At 47.3% G+C, this 15,714-nt stretch overlaps 1 protein-coding gene across 5 annotated transcripts in view; it reads right to left on the minus strand.

Annotated features, from left to right (window-relative positions):
• Positions 1 to 217: 217 nt before the first annotated feature.
• Positions 218 to 15,714, minus strand: part of LOC144607148 (CUGBP Elav-like family member 4) — a 426,038-nt gene continuing 410,541 nt past the window's right edge. For all 5 annotated transcript variants that reach the window (XM_078423785.1, XM_078423782.1, XM_078423784.1 and 2 more), the window contains 7 exons: positions 14,101 to 14,248; positions 12,116 to 12,265; positions 10,952 to 11,014; positions 7,422 to 7,499; positions 5,783 to 5,926; positions 2,511 to 2,675; positions 218 to 761 (listed from right to left, as the gene is read on the minus strand). In XM_078423785.1, the coding sequence (XP_078279911.1) occupies positions 2,548 to 2,675; positions 5,783 to 5,926; positions 7,422 to 7,499; positions 10,952 to 11,014; positions 12,116 to 12,265; positions 14,101 to 14,248 (711 nt within the window). In that variant the 3' untranslated portion in view covers positions 218 to 761; positions 2,511 to 2,547. The remainder of the gene's footprint in view (positions 762 to 2,510; positions 2,676 to 5,782; positions 5,927 to 7,421; positions 7,500 to 10,951; positions 11,015 to 12,115; positions 12,266 to 14,100; positions 14,249 to 15,714) is intronic.

A 15,714-nucleotide genomic window follows, 5' to 3' on the forward strand; every position in this document is an offset into this window, starting at 1 on the left:
TTCCACTATATTTTGCTCCTTGTTTAAATTTCCAAGTATATAATACTATTCTAAGATCACTGAAGCATTGATTTTTTTTTCTTTTCGTTTAAAACAGTTTAGCTCTTATTTCCCCCCCCCCCCCCACCCCACCCCATGTTTCAACTCTCAAGGTAAGATAAGGAAAGCTGAATTTGTATATCACATATACAGGCCCCCCCCCCCCCCCCCCCACCGATAATAAATTAAAAAAAAAATCTGTTTGGTCCATTTGGTCCCTGAATATCTAAGAGCTAAAGTCTCGTTACGTTCCACGGTACCGTTTCAATCACCTGGATTCACACGGGTCGTACGCACACTTATACTCACACTGCTCATGCACTCGCGCGCTCACACATGCGCGCACACACACACACACACACACACACACGCACACACGCACGCACACACAAGAACCCGCAGCCATGGCAACCGTTGCCTAGGAGACCTGGCTGCGTGCTTGATGACACAACTACTGCGCCATAGCAGTTTCCCCTGCAACCTTTAAGACAGCTGCCCTTCCCTACGTCGAATTACATCACATCTTCACCATGTGTGTGTTGTTGCTATTTGTAAGATCGATTGAACCTTCTTGAGTAGCTGCGATGAATTTTCACATTTTCAGGGTTCCTTAAAATGTTTCCTCGAAGTTTGCGTTCCCATTATCTCTCCCTCTCCGCCCTCGGTATCTCAGAAACAGCCGTCTCAAAAGGTACTTGCTCTTGTTCTTCTCCGTCTCTGCCCTGGTGAGAGAGGAAAGCATCGTCAAGTGCTGCATCAGAGGCCGCCCAAAGCAACCGGTGGAGAGGTTAATAGACACAACAGTGCTGGAGTAACTCAGCGGGTCAGGCAGCATCTGTGGAGGACGTGGATAGGCAATGTACCAAAGATGGACACAAAGTGCTGGAGTAACTCAGCGGGTCAGGCAGCATCATTGGAGAACATGGATGGGTGACATTTTGGATTGGGACTCTTCTTACAATACAATACAATACAAACTTTATTGTCATTGTGCAGTGTACAAGTACAGAGACAACGAAATGCAGTTAGCATCTTAACCAGAGTGCATGCGATGGAATAGTAAAACATATAATATATACAGTAATTCAGTAGCGGTAGTGGAAATTCCGGTGAGCGAGATCAGTCACTGATGGGAGGAGTGCCCGAGGGGGGGGGTGGGGGGGGTGGGGGAGGGGGATGGCAGCAATCACCGAAGCGCAGAGTTAAGTAAGGTAACGACCGCAGGAAAGAAGCTGTTCCTGAACCTGCAGGTCCGGGAACGGAGAGACCTGTAGCGCCTCCTAGATGGGAGGAGGGTAAACAATCTGTGGTTGGGGTGAGAGCTGTCCTTGACGATGCAGCGCGCCCTTCGCAGACATTGCCTACTCTGGATAGACTCAATGGAGGGGAGTGAGGAACCGGTGATGCGTTCTTCAGACTGATGTGGTGGATGGGGAGGGGGAAGTGGATGAAAGCTGGTAGAGAGAAGGTGCAGAGCAATCTGTTCTGACCTCCCCACTGCTAAAAGTGAAGACATATCTGTTGGAGGCTCAGGTCCTTTAGAGTGCAGGGGGCACTCCTAAGGACCTTCTACAACACGGTGGTTGCATCGGCCATTTTCTGTGGAGTGGTCTGCTGGAGCAGCAGCATCTCAGCGGCGGAAGGGAAGAGACTCGACAAGCTGAGCAGGAAGGCCAGCTCTGTCCTGGGTTGCCCCCTCGACTCAGTGCAGGTGGTGGGAGAGAGGAGGATGATGGCAAAGCTAACATCGCTGCTGGACAACGACTCCCACCCCATGCAGGACACTGTCACTGCATTGAGTAGCTCCTTCAGTGACAGACTCCTTCACCCCAAGTGCGTGAAGGAGAGATATAGGAGGTCCTTCCTTCCCGCTGCTGTGAGACTGCACAACCAGCACTGCTCCCAGCAGACGAGTCAACAATAACACATAGAAAACTGATGACAATTTATGTATCTTTTATTTATAATGAATGATCTCTTGCTCTCTTGCTACCCACTTTGCTGCTGTAACACTGTAAATTTCCCCGGTGTGGGACGAATAAAGGAAATTATTATTATTATTATTATTATTATTATTATTATTATTATTATTATTATTATTATTATTATTATTATTATTATTATTATTATTATTATTGTTATTATTATTATTATTATTATTATTATTATTATTATTATTATTATTATTATTATTATTATTAAACTTCAGCGCAGTGGCGCAGCAGTTGAGTTGCTGCCTAACAGCGCCAGAGACCCGGGTTCGATCCTGACTACGGGTGCAATCTGTACGGAGTTTGTACGTTCTCCTTGTGACCTCGTGGGTTTTCTCCGGGTGCTCTGGTTTCCTCCCGCAGTCCAAAGACGTACAGGTTTGGAGGTTAATTGGCCTGGTTATAATTGTGAAATTGTCCCTAGTGTGTGTGTAGGATAGTGTTAATGTGCGGGGATTTCAAAAAAACTGATGGGCTTACCTAGAAAATCAGAAATTCATGCCCTGAACCAAAGCGGTCAGTATGGGCGACTGGTATCCTTTGGTCTCTTTAGTTGGACTTTTAACCTCTTCATGCCAATCTGGAAACCATTCATGGCCTGGATAGCGGCCTGGGCACTCGTGGGGTTATCAAAACTCACAAAACCTTCAAAAACAAAGCAGAAGAGGAACAAAGTTAACAAGTTATACTCCTGTACATCGGCGAGACCAAGCGCAGGCTCGGCGATCGTTTCGCTGAACACCTCCGCTCAGTCCGCCTTAACCTACCTGATCTACCGTATAGGGCGGCACGGTGGCGCAGCCGTAGAGCTGCTGCCTTACAGCGAATGCAGTGCCGGAGACTCAGGTTCGATCCCGACTACGGGCGCCGTCTGTAAAGAGTTTGTACGTTCTCCCCGTGACCTGCGTGGGTTTTCTCCGAGATCTTCGGTTTCCTCCCACACTCCAAAGACGTACAGGTATGTAGGTTAATTGGCTGGGCAAATGTAAAAATTGTCCCTAGTGGGTGTAGGATAGTGTTAATGTGCGGGGATCGCTGGGCGGCGCGGACCCGGTGGGCCGAAGGGCCTGGTTCTGCGCTGTATCTCTAAATCTAAATCTAAAATCTAAATCTCCCGGTTGCTCAGCACTTGAACTCACCCTCCCATTCCCAATCTGACCTTTCTGTCTGGGGCCTCCTCCATTGTCGGAGTGAGGCCCAGCACAAATTGGGGGAACAGCACCTCATATTTCTCTTGGGTAGCTTACACCCCCAGCATTATGAACATTCACCTCTAACTTCAAATAGCCCTTGCTTTCCCTCTCTCTCCATCCCCTCCCTCTTCCCAGTTCTCCTTCCCAGTCTTACTGTCTCCGACTACATCCTATCTCTGATCCGCCCACTTCCCTAACATCAGTCTGAAGAAGGGTCTCGAAACGTCACCCATTCCTTCTCTCCAGAGATGCTGCCTGTCCCGCTGAGTTGCTCCACCATTTTGTGTCTACCTTCGATTTAAACCGGCATCTGCAGTTCTTTCCTAAACAAAGTTAACAATCTGTGCAAAAGGCCATGTTGCAAAACAAACTGCCCACCCCCACTCCCACACTAATTCCAACCAAAGCAGTCATTTCTGTTGCTGAAAGTTCATAAGTTCTAGGAACAGAATTAGGCCTTTCGGCCCATCAAGTCTACTCCGCCATTCAATCATGGCTCATCTGACTTTCCCTCTCAACCTCATTCTCCTGCCTTCTCCCCATAATCCCTGACACCCGCACTAATCAAGAACCTGCTAATCTCCACTTTAAGAATATCCGTTGACTTGGTCTCCACAGCCGTCCGTGGCAATGAATTCCACAGGTTCATCACCTTCTGACTAAGGAAATTCCTCCTCATCTCCTTAATAAAGGTACGCTCAATAATTCCGAGACTATGGTCTCTGGTCCTAGACTGTCCCACTAGTGGAAACATCCTCTCCACACCCACTCTCTCCACCGCGCCCCACCCACCCCTTGCAGAATGGAGGCAGTGGGGGCCTTTCAAGCGTTTCCCGATGGGTGTTGTGGACATCACAGATCAGCAGCGACGTGCTTCCCTTCAGCCTGACTGTGCTGTAGGGATCGTACTCAGGGAACAAAATGAGAAGCAGCAGATCGTGGGTTCCGTCTGCTGATTAGGGGTGTGCGCTTGGGAGGGGAGTTGGGGGGGGGGGGGTGGAGGAGGAGGAGATTCAGTACGAATGCAGAGTTTTGCCTGGTAGATGTTCGGACCAATTCATCGGAGAAAGCCTCTGAGCCCTGTTTCTCTCTGGGCCACTTGGTGGCGCTGGAGTCCACTGTTGGGCACAGCAGTGTTGGTTGGGCCATGGAGGGGTGGTATGGGTTGGGTGGGACTGGAGAGACAGTGGATGCATCGTGATGGGCACCAAGTTAGGATCTTTCCCAGGTCCGTACTCTGTGGCACCAAGTAAAATAAATTCCTCAGGGATTTGAGATGAATCATATAATTTTTAATATTATTTTGAAACAATAGTCAACAGCAGCAGTAGATCACGTGATCCCTTGAGCCGACCCCGCTAATAAAAACATGGCTGATCCTGGACCTCAAATCTACTTCCTCATCTAATTGTGAAAGCATACAGCATGGAAACAGGCCCTTCGGCCCACTGAGTCCGTGCCGACCAGTGATCACCGCACATTAACACTATCCCACACGCTCTAGGGACAATTTAGAAACATAAAAACGTAGAAAATAGGTGCAGGAGGAGGCCATTTGGCCCTTTGAGCCAGCACCGCTATTCATTGTGATCATGGCTGATCTTCCACAATTGTACCAAGCATACAAACCCAAGCCAATTAACCTACAAATCTGTACTCCTTTGAAGTGTGGGAGGAAGCCGAAGATCTCGGAGAAAACCCATGCGGTCACGGGGAGAAGGTACAAATTCTGTACAGACAGCACCCATAGTCAGGATCGAACCCAGGTTATGTCTGGATCGCAACAAGCAGTTCGTGCAAGTCTGTTAACTCCAGTCAGATATATTCCTGGAGGTTTTAGCATATCAACCTCTTTGCTCATACAATCCCCCCTTCGATTCAATCTCAGTTTAGTTTATTGTCACCAGTACCGAGGTACAGTGAAATGCTTTTCGTTGCGTACTAACCAGCGCCCAGCTGCACAAAGGACGGAGTGGAGAAGGGGAAACCTTTAGAGTTGCAGGGCGGGAACAGGCCCTTCGGCCCACCGTGTCCGTGACAACCAACGGTCACCCCGTACACCAGTTCTATCCTACAACAACCTAGGATCAATTTACGGAAGCCAATTAACCTACAAACCCGCATATATTTTGAGAGCGGGAGGAACCCGGAGAAAACCTACGCAGTCACAGGGAGAACGTACAAACTCCGTACGGGCAGCACACGTAGTCAGCATTGAACCCGGGTCTCTGGCACTGTATTGCCCATTACATTAACTCATGAAACTGGCCCTTTCCAAGGCAAAATCACCTTGGGTGGGTCCACCTTCCATGCTTTACACATTTGGCCCTAAAAGGTCCCTTTAAAGGGCACACACAAGCTGCAGAAGGCTGATGCTTTGCACTCATCAGCAACACACTCCATTGTTCATATGTGCATTAGTGATAGGAGCAGAATTAGGCCATTCGGCCCATTCAGGGCTACTCTGCCATTCAATCACGGCTGATCTATCTCTCCCTCCTGCACCCACACTCCTGCCTTCTCCCCATAACCCCTGACACCCGTACTGATCAAACTCACCAAAGCATTTGCTCTGATTAGTGGCACGGTCCATGAAAACCTTCGACGAGATCACGGAGCCGAAAGGCAGGAACATCTGCATGAGCTCACTGTCTCCAAACTCCTGTGGCAGGTGGTAAATGAAAAGGTTGCAGCCTTCCGGTCCTGGATGTGAAAGAGAATTAAACAAGGTTGAGTAGGCTGGGACTCTAATCCTTGGAGCGCCGAAGGATGAGGGTTGAACTTATAGAGGTGTATAAAATCATGAGTGGAATAGATCGGGTAGATGCACAGAGTCTCTTGCCCAGAGTCGGTGAATCGAGGACCAGAGGACATAGGTTTAAGGTGAAGGTGAAAAGATTTAATAGGAATCTGAGGGGTAACTTTTTCACACAAAGTGTGGTGGGTGTATGGAACAGGCTGCCAGAGGAGGTAGTTGAGGCAGGGACTATCCCAACGTTTAAGAGACAGTTAGACAGGTACATGGATAGGACAGGTTTGGAGGGATATGGACCAAAGACGGGCAGGTGGGACGAGTGTAGCTGGGGCACGTTGTTCGGTGTGGGCAATTTGGGCCGAAGGGCCTGCTTCCACACTGTCTCACTCAATTAGACTCTAAAAAGCAAACGAAAAGAGAGATCAGCAAGGATGAGTATCGACAAATTTGGTGCCAAGGTGAAGTTGAAAGACAAGTCTGTTCGCAGGGTAAAGGCCACGCACTGTAAACGTATCTCAAAGGAATTCAAACTCTGCAACCGAGGAAGGAGGAGTTCGGGGCAGGATGTCAATGAGATTTCAAAACGTATTCGGCCGTGTCGGCAAATTACCTAACACATGGCGTTGACCCAGTAGAATGGTCAGCACAAATGAAAAGAGCATTCAAACAAATATTAGGATATGCATCAAAAACCAGTCACAAGTTGCTGGGTTAAAAGGGGAGATTATGGATTAGACGGAGGGACATTAGTGGCGGGGAGGGGGGAGGGAATGGAAGCTTCAGCCCCAGTAGGACAGTTGACAAAGGAGTCAAGGACTTCAGCCACAGAATCTATCTATGGCAGAGATAGGAAGATTCTTGACGAGTACAGGTGTAAGGGGTTATGGAGAGAAGGCAGGAGAATGGGGTCGGGAGGGAGAGGTAGACCAGCCATGATTGGATGGCAGAGTAGTCTTGATGGGCCGAATGGCCTAATTCTTCTCCTATCACTTGTGATAAGTAAACACAAAATGCTGGAGTAACTCAGCGGGGACAGGCAGCATCTGGGGAGGGAAGGAATGGGTGACGTTTCGGGTCGAGACCCTTCTTCAGTCTCAGAGACAGTGTGAAGAAGGGTCTCGAGCCGAAACGTCGCCCATTCGTTCTCCCCACAGATGCCGCCTGTCCCCGCTGAGTTGCTCCAGCATTTTGTGTTTACTTATCACAAGTGATAGGAGAAGAATTAGGCCATTCGGCCAATCAAGACTACTTCTCCTGCCTTCTTCTTTTCGTTTGTGTTTTAACGAGCATCTGCAGTTCCTTCCTGCACTTCTGATAAATAGACGGGCTTCAAAGGCAGTGGGGCTTGAGCGTGGGCTGAGAGTCTGCACATTTGAGAGAAGCTGAGGAAGTCAAGGACCGGAGAGGGAATTGTTACCACGGGTGGCTGTCGGTTTAACTCACCTTCTCTCTGTTGTGTCACCACAGGTGGTGGCTGAGGAAATGCTTGACTGATCTGGGCGATCGCTGTTGGGTACATGGCTGCGCATAAAATCACAAGGGAATCAAACTGTAAATTAGGCCGATGAACTGAGATTCACCCGTTCATGCTCATCCCCGACGGGCATTACATAACCATTTACGTGTTAGGAACCATGTTAGGAAAAAGACACGGAATGGCGAGCTTTAGAAACCTATCCTAGCAGGAGGATGTAACCTCTATAGAACATACTGTACAACAATAGACAATAGACAATAGGTGCAGGAGTGGGCCATCCGGCTCTTGGAGCCAGCACTGCCATTCAATAGACAATAGACAATAGGTGCAGGAGTAGGCCATTCGGCCCTTCGAGCCAGCACCGCCATTCAATGTGATCATGGCTGATCATTCTCAATCAGTACCCCGTTCCGGCCTTCTCCCCATACCCCCTGACTCCGCTATCCTTAAGAGCTCTATCTAGCTCTCTCTCCAATGCATTCAGAGAATTGGCCTCCACTGCCCTCTGAGGCAGAGAATTCCACTGATTCACAACTCTCTGACTGAAAAAGTTTTTCCTCATCTCCGTTCTAAATGGCCTCCCCCTTATTCTTAAACTGTGGCCCCTGGTTCTGGACTCCCCCAACATTGGGAACATGTTTCCTGCCTCTAACGTGTCTAACCCCTTAATAATCTTATATGTTTCGATAAGATCCCCTCTCGTCCTTCTAAATTCCAGTGTATACAAGCCTAGTCGCTCCAGTCTTTCAACATACGACAGTCCAGCCATTCCGGGAATTAACCTAGTAAAACTACGCTGCATGCCCTCAATAGTAACAGTGCCACAAAGGAGCAGGCCCTTCAGCCCACAATCTCCGCATGAAACATGATGCCGACTTAAACTAATCCCCTCTGCCTGCACACGATCCATATCCCTCCATTTCCTTCATATCCATGTGCCTATCTAAAAGCCTCCTAAACACTACTATCATATCTGCCTCCACCATAGCACCTTCCAGGTACCCACCACCCCCTGTGTAAAAACTTGCCTCGCACATCCCCTTTAAACTTTGCTCCTCACACCTCAAAGCTATGCCCTCTAGCCTTTGACATTTCCACCTCGAGGTAAAAGGTTCTGACTGTCTCCCTTATCTACGCCTCTCATAACTTGATGTACTTCTGTCAGGTCTCCCCTCAGCCTTTGGTGCTCCAGCGGAACAATCCAAGTTTGTCCAAATTCTCTTTATAACTAACACTCTCTAAACGGGCAGCATTTTGGTAAAATTAAGGCCCGCTGCACCCTGTCCAAAGGCTCCACATTATCCCTCTAATGGGCCAGAACTGCAGACAATATAATAAACCGAAATATGCGGTAGATATTTCAGCAAGAAGACTGTAACCAACTGTGTCCACATAAACTGTGACAGGAGTTGTGGTCCACTTACAAGAAATTGACACAACAGTTAATATCTGTTGATTAGTGCCGGCGTCAGAGGTTAAGGGGAGAAGGCAGGAGAATAGGGTTAGGAGGGAGAGACAGATCAGCCATGATTGAATGGCAGAGTAGATTTGATGGGCCGAATGGCCTAATTCTACTCCTATCACTTTATGACCTTATCTTAGCATATGATGAAGGAATCACAGGACCTAGAACAGCGTAGCACAGGAACGGGCTCTTTGGCCCACAATGTTTGTACTGAACATAATACCAAGTTAAACTGATCTCATCGGCCCATGCATGATCCATATAATCAGTAACTCATTAAAGAACAAGATGTGAGAAGAGACTGAGAAAGAGGCAAACACAACTGCCAAGAGTAACCATGTCTTTTCTCCTTTGATGCAGTCTGCTTTTTGACCCTCCAATGGATTGTAAGGTTATAAGCAGAGCGTGGATATAGTTTTTTTCCATATATTCTAGCCTTTGGAAATGCTAAAGAGTCAAGGACTGTTGAGTTAACAACCACAGGAACAGTACATCAACCAACCAAACCAAAGTTCTACAATCGAAACTCCACTCAGTACCTCAGGCTGGTTTTGTTTGCATTTTTCCATCATGCAGTTATCTCAAGCTTTCAAGAAACAAATAACATGCAATGAGCTGGGAAGAGCTGGCGGGTGGGGGTGGAGGCAATCTGAGGAAGGGTTCTGACCCAAAACATCACCTATTCCTTTTCTCCTGAGATGCTGTGACTCCAACTATCTTCGGTATAAACCAGCATCCAGGGGCAGAGTTGGATTCATGGGAGATGGTCTTGGATGGGGGAGGACACTCCTCAAATTGCGGAGCATCCTGGACAATACAGCTCACCCCCTCCATGACACACTGGTCAACCTGAGCAGCACCTTCAGCAACAGACTGGTCCCACCAAGATGCAGCACAGAACACCCCAGGAGATCCTTCCTCCCCGTGGCTATCAAACTGTACAACTCCTCACCATTCTGTCGTGGGGTAGCCCGAGACCGAATGCCCTTCCCCCCTCCCTCCCCAATCTTTGCACAACCCCCCAAGCCTTTCCACTCATCACTTTGATTTCATGTTTCGTGTATTTTGTGTTTTTATGACTGTCGGCAGATCAATTTCCCTCCTGGGATAAATGAAGTTCTCTCATTTCGTACCTGCCTACCAAGACTGACAAGGTCTGCCTACTCCCTGACATTGCACCTCCTGGGATCAGAAGATCTGCAGCCAGTCAAAAAGAACGCCGCAGAAAATCAGAGGATGAGAGACACCCTTTGCTACCTCAGCGTTTGAAATCACGCAGAGGTTTCCTCTCCTCTGTCCATCCCCTGGACTGCAGTGCATCGTCCAGAAGGCTCAAACTCTGGGAAGAGAGACTAGAGAACTCTCCGGAAGACATTCGCTTGGCAATCGATCCCTCTGAGAAACTCCCGCCAGGTTCCGTCCAACCGTGGATAACCTGGCGCCGTCTCAACAGACTGCGGACAGGCCTGGGGAGGAGCAAATCGAACACGCTGAAGTGGGGATACTGCTTGGAAATAGGCCCTTCGGCCCATTTTGGACATGCTGACCAAAATGTCAATTATTCCTACCCTTTTTTGCAATTTGGTTGCGTTCTCAATGAGTCTCTCTCTCTCTCTCTCTCTCTCTCTCTCTCTCTCTCTCTCTCTCTCTCTCTCTCTCTCTCTCTCCCTCTCTCCCTCCCTCTCCCTCCCTCTCTCTCTCTCTCTCTCTCTCTCTCTCTCTCTCTCTCTCTCTCTCTCTCTCTCTCTCTCTCTCTCTCTCTCTCTCCCTCTCTCTCCCTCTCTCTCCCTCTCTCTCCCTCTCTCTCCCTCTTTCCCTCTCTCTCTCTCCCTCTCTCTCTCTCTCTCTCTCTCTCTCTCTCTCTCTCTCTCTCTCTCTCTCTCTCTCTCTCTCTCTCTCTCTCTCTCTCTCTCTCTCTCCCTCTCCCACACACATTGAATAAAATAGCTTTTTGTACATTCAAGGTAAACAGCATTGTAAACACAGAGCGAGCTTACAGAAATATATTTGAAAGGAATATCTGCACAATACCTGTGTACTGCTGGACCCCGGTGAAAGCCTGCTGCAAGGCGTCAGCTGCAGAAGGACTTTGAGCTGAGTTGAGATGGGAAGGAAGGACAACGGGTTGGCGAGATGGAGTTAGGGCAGAGATACGAGAAAGATTATAGACGTTGAGATGACAAGCAAGAAATGATGGTGAGAAGGTGAAATGCCGCAAGTTGAGAGGCAGGAACAAGTTAAGGAAGCGATAGAGAGACAAAAACATGGAGAAAAGAGTGTGGGGAGAGGGGGACAGGAGGTGCAGAGGAAAGGCGACAGAAGAGATGGAGAGAAGGTGGGAGAGACGAGATGGAAGAGGGTAACAATGGAAAGGAAGGCAGCAAGTTAGAGTGAAGAATAGGGAAAATGATAACGGAAGTGCCAGTGAAAGGGATGAAGAGATCATGAAGCAGAGACAGGTATTAGAGGGAGAACGATAGGGAAGATAAGAGATGGAGTGAAAGTGGGAAGAAGGGAAAGAAGGAAAAGGACAGACCCCAAAAATGGAATTGAGAACAAGAATGAAGGACACAAAATGGAGAGAGAATGAAAATCATCCGCACGAGAAGCAAAGAAACCCCCCCCCCCCCCCACAGTAAACAAAGATTTTTGAACAGGAGAAATTTGAGAAAAGGCAAGAATCACCAGTAAAGTGATGAATGTGTCGCACAAGTGCAAAGAGAGGGAAAGCAAGGGAAGGAATTGGAGGAGAGGTCAATGTAAATTAAAGAAGAAGGGAAGAAGAATGGAGGAAATAGAAAGATTAAAAAAACAAGTTAGTGAATGATCCTGATTGTCCATTTGATTTATCTGCCGACAATAGTGTTTAGACACAGCCTGATTTAATGAGAATCTTGCACATGGACACATGGTGTCTGAAGAAGGGTCTCGACCCGAAACGTCGCCCATTCCTTCTCTCCAGAGATGCTGCCCGCCCCGCTGAGTTACTCCAGCTTTTTGTGTCTATCTTTTTTGGTTTAAGCCCAGCATCTGCAGTTCCTTCCTACGCATTTTCCGTTGACATCTCTGATATTCATTTTAAGCTCTGCCACAGAGCCGCTCGATGCATTTGTGGCACGTGGCGCCAGGCGGGGAGGCTACAGCGCTGCACGGGTGCGGTTGGCAGCGATGCCCTGGGTGCGGGATGGCACGTACCTGGGTATGGGTGAATTCCATTGGTGTAGACGGCCTCCACGGCAGGGTGCCCGTTGGGCTGGGCGGACAGCCCGGTGTATCCGTTCACTCCTAACGAGGACACAATGCTGGGAACGGCGGGAGCCGCGATACCTGGAGGGGAGGACAACCCTGAAAGACACAAAGAGCGTGACATCTCACAAGGGTTTACCTTGCGAAGGTGTGCTTCGCCGGTACCTTCCAACTCCTAACCCCAATGGACACGCTCCTGAGAAACCGGGCACCTTATTTCCCATCCCCAACCACTTTGCCCGGTCCAACATCCTTTCTTTCCGAAGCCCCGCACCTATTCCTCAACCAGAAGGACCAAAAATGTTCAAACAAAACGAGAAAGGAACGCACAACTCCTTGTTAATTGCCCCGTGCGATTTTTCTTCCTGGTTTTGCTGGCAGCATTTTTGTCCCGTCCTTCGTTCCCAAACTCCACGGTGACGGAACGGGCCAGGACAAGTGCAGCAAAGTCCTGAGGAACATTGGCCCCCCTCCAGTTCCCCTCCCTCAGTGTGACTGATGCGTCTCACCATTCGCTCGGTCTCCAGGTACAGCTGCCATAGTTGCAGAGGCATCCCCATCGCAAGGATTGGAGCAGATGGAGAAGATGGTGGTTCACCATCACCTCCTAAGGCCACCAAGAGTTGGACAATCCGTGCCAGCCTTTCCAGTGGCATCCAAACCTCACGGTAAAGGGAAGGGTGATTGTACCACCAGTCCGTTGCAATGCTGAACAGATCAGCTGGTGGAATCTCCACTGAGTGATAACCATCACTTGGCTTCACATTTCACCCCCTCTTCTCTCCTTGTCTTACACATTTTTCATCTCTGGCCTTTCTCCACCCATTGTCCGATCAAAACCCCCTCCTCAGCCGTATCCACCCATCACTTGCCAGGCTTTGGCCTGCCCCCTACCTCTCTTTTCCTGCTTTCACCCCCCCCCCCCCCCCCACAACTACAATCAGTGTGGAAGAAGGGTCCTGATCCGAAACTTTGTCGGTTCATTCCCTCCAAAGCTGCTGCCTGAATAATTGAGTTGCTCCATCTGCAGTTCTTTGTGTCTCCATTTGTGCTCTACTCTTCTGCCACTACTTTGCCTTTGGCCAGATTTGGACCAAAGAAGGTTTGAATGCTCCACCATTCTCCTGGCTGGTCCTTCCACATTCACCCGGGTCTGGTGGTGGGGAGAGAGGAGAAGGGAGGGAATCAGGCTGGGTGACCTGGCTCTGAGAGAGGACCTCCCCAGTGTGGGCAGAGGAACTGGACTCCATTTATACCTCACGCTGCCTGGGCAAGGCCGGCAGCATAATCTAGGACGAGTCGCACCCCGGCCACTCCCTCGTCTCCCCTCTCCCATCAGGCAAAAGGTATAGAAGTGTAAAAACGCACACCTCCAGATTCAGGGACAGTTTCTTCCCAGCTGTTATCAGGCAACTGAATCGGCCTACCACAACCAGAGAGCAGTCCTGAACTACTATCTACCTCATTGGTGACCCTCCGACTATCCTTGAGCGAACTTTGCTGGTTTTACCTTGCACTAAACGTTATTCCCTTATCATGTATCTATGCAATGTAAATGGCCCAATTGTAATCATGTATTGTCTTTCTGCTGACTGGATAGCACTCACCAAAAGCTTTTCACTGTCTCTCGGTACACGTGACAACAAGTGTGTAGGAAAGAACTGCAGATGATGGTTGAAATCGAAGGTAGACACAAAATGCTGGAGTAACTCAGCGGGACAGGCAGCATCTCTGGAGAGAAGGAATGGATGACGTTTCGGGTCGAGACGTTTCTTCAGACCCTGAAGTGTCTGAAGAAGGGTCTCGACCCGAAACGTCACCCATTCCTTCTCTCCAGAGATGTTGCCTGTCCCGCCGAGCTACTTCAGCTCTTTATGTCTACACGTGACAACAAACTGAACTGACTGACTGCGAGGAAGGAGGTGAGGTCTCACCTGATGTGGGCGTGAGGGGCGCTGCTGCCAGCCCGTTCAGGTTGATGGCTGCCATGTGGTGCATCTGTGCCGTGGGGAAGGCAGCGGTGGGGTTTAGGTACCCAGTGTGCGTGGTGGCGGCCATGATCGCTGCTTGTTGCTGCATCAGCTGTGGAAGCAGAAGGTGCAGGACTTTATATATGTATTTATTAATAATATAATATAATATAATATAATATAATATAATATAATATAATATAATATAATATAGTATAATATAATATAATATAATATAATATAATATAATATAATATAATATAATATAATGTAATAATAATATTATTATAAGGTAACAATAATTACTATTATTATTCATAATATAATATAATATTATAAATAATAATAGTAATTACTGTTGCCTTATAATAATATTATTATTAAGGTAACCATAATTACTATTATTATTTATAATACAATATACTATAACATAATATAATAATAATATATTATTTAATATACTATTAATACAGTTATTATATATTATGAATACAACAATCTACAATAATAATAACAGCAACAACAAAGGTATAATATTATATTAATAATTGTAATATTATATCCATGTAATAATAATAATAGTGATAAATAATATAGTAATATTATGACCATGTAATATTATATGGTTATAATAATTATGATTATTATTTATAATATATTATTATTAATGTATTATTAATATACTTATTATATATTATTAATATAGCAACAACAACAATAATAATAATAATAATAATAATAATAACAATAATAATAATAATAGTTATTAATATTAATATTATAATTTTAGTTTTGTTTAGTTTAGTTTAGAGACACAGTGCGGAAACAGGCCCTTCGGCCCACCGAGTCCGCACCGACCAGCGATCCCCGCACACCAACACTATCCTACACACAATGGAGACAATTTACATTTATACCAAGCGAATTAACTTACAAACCTGTACGTCTTTGTGGGAGGAAACTAAAGATCCTGGAGAAAACCCATGCAGGTCACGGTAAGAACAGAGAATCTCCGTGCAGACAAGCACTCGAAGTCAGGATCGAACCCGGGTCTATGGAGCTGTTAGGCAGCAACTTTACTGCTGCGCCACCGTGCAGCCCTTATTATTATTATAATAATTATTATTACTATAACAATAGGCCATCCTGTATTTCCTGATCGTATTATATCCCGTATGTTTCCTTATCATCGTCTGTTTTGATCTGTCATTTTCACACCTTCCCCTTCCATATCTCTAGACTCCTGAGTCTGAAGAAACATCACCCATTCCTTCTCTCCTGAGATGCTGCCTGTCCTGCTGAGGTACTACTCCAGCAGTTTGTGTCTATCTTTGATGTAAACCAGCGTCTGCAGTTCCTTCCTAAACATCAGTCTTCTCCTCTGTGCTGCACGGTGGCTCAGCGGTAGAGTTGCTGCCTTACAGCGCCAGAGACCCGGGTTCGATCCTGACTACGGGTGCTGTTTGTACGGTGTTTGCACGTTCTCCCGGTGACCGCGTGGGTTTTCTACAAGTGCACCAGTTTCCTCCCACATTCCAAAGACGTACAGGTTTGTCGGTTAATTGGCCTCTGTAAATT

Source organism: Rhinoraja longicauda, chromosome 28, assembly GCF_053455715.1.
Source record: "Rhinoraja longicauda isolate Sanriku21f chromosome 28, sRhiLon1.1, whole genome shotgun sequence".
Classification (NCBI taxonomy): domain Eukaryota; kingdom Metazoa; phylum Chordata; class Chondrichthyes; order Rajiformes; family Arhynchobatidae; genus Rhinoraja; species Rhinoraja longicauda.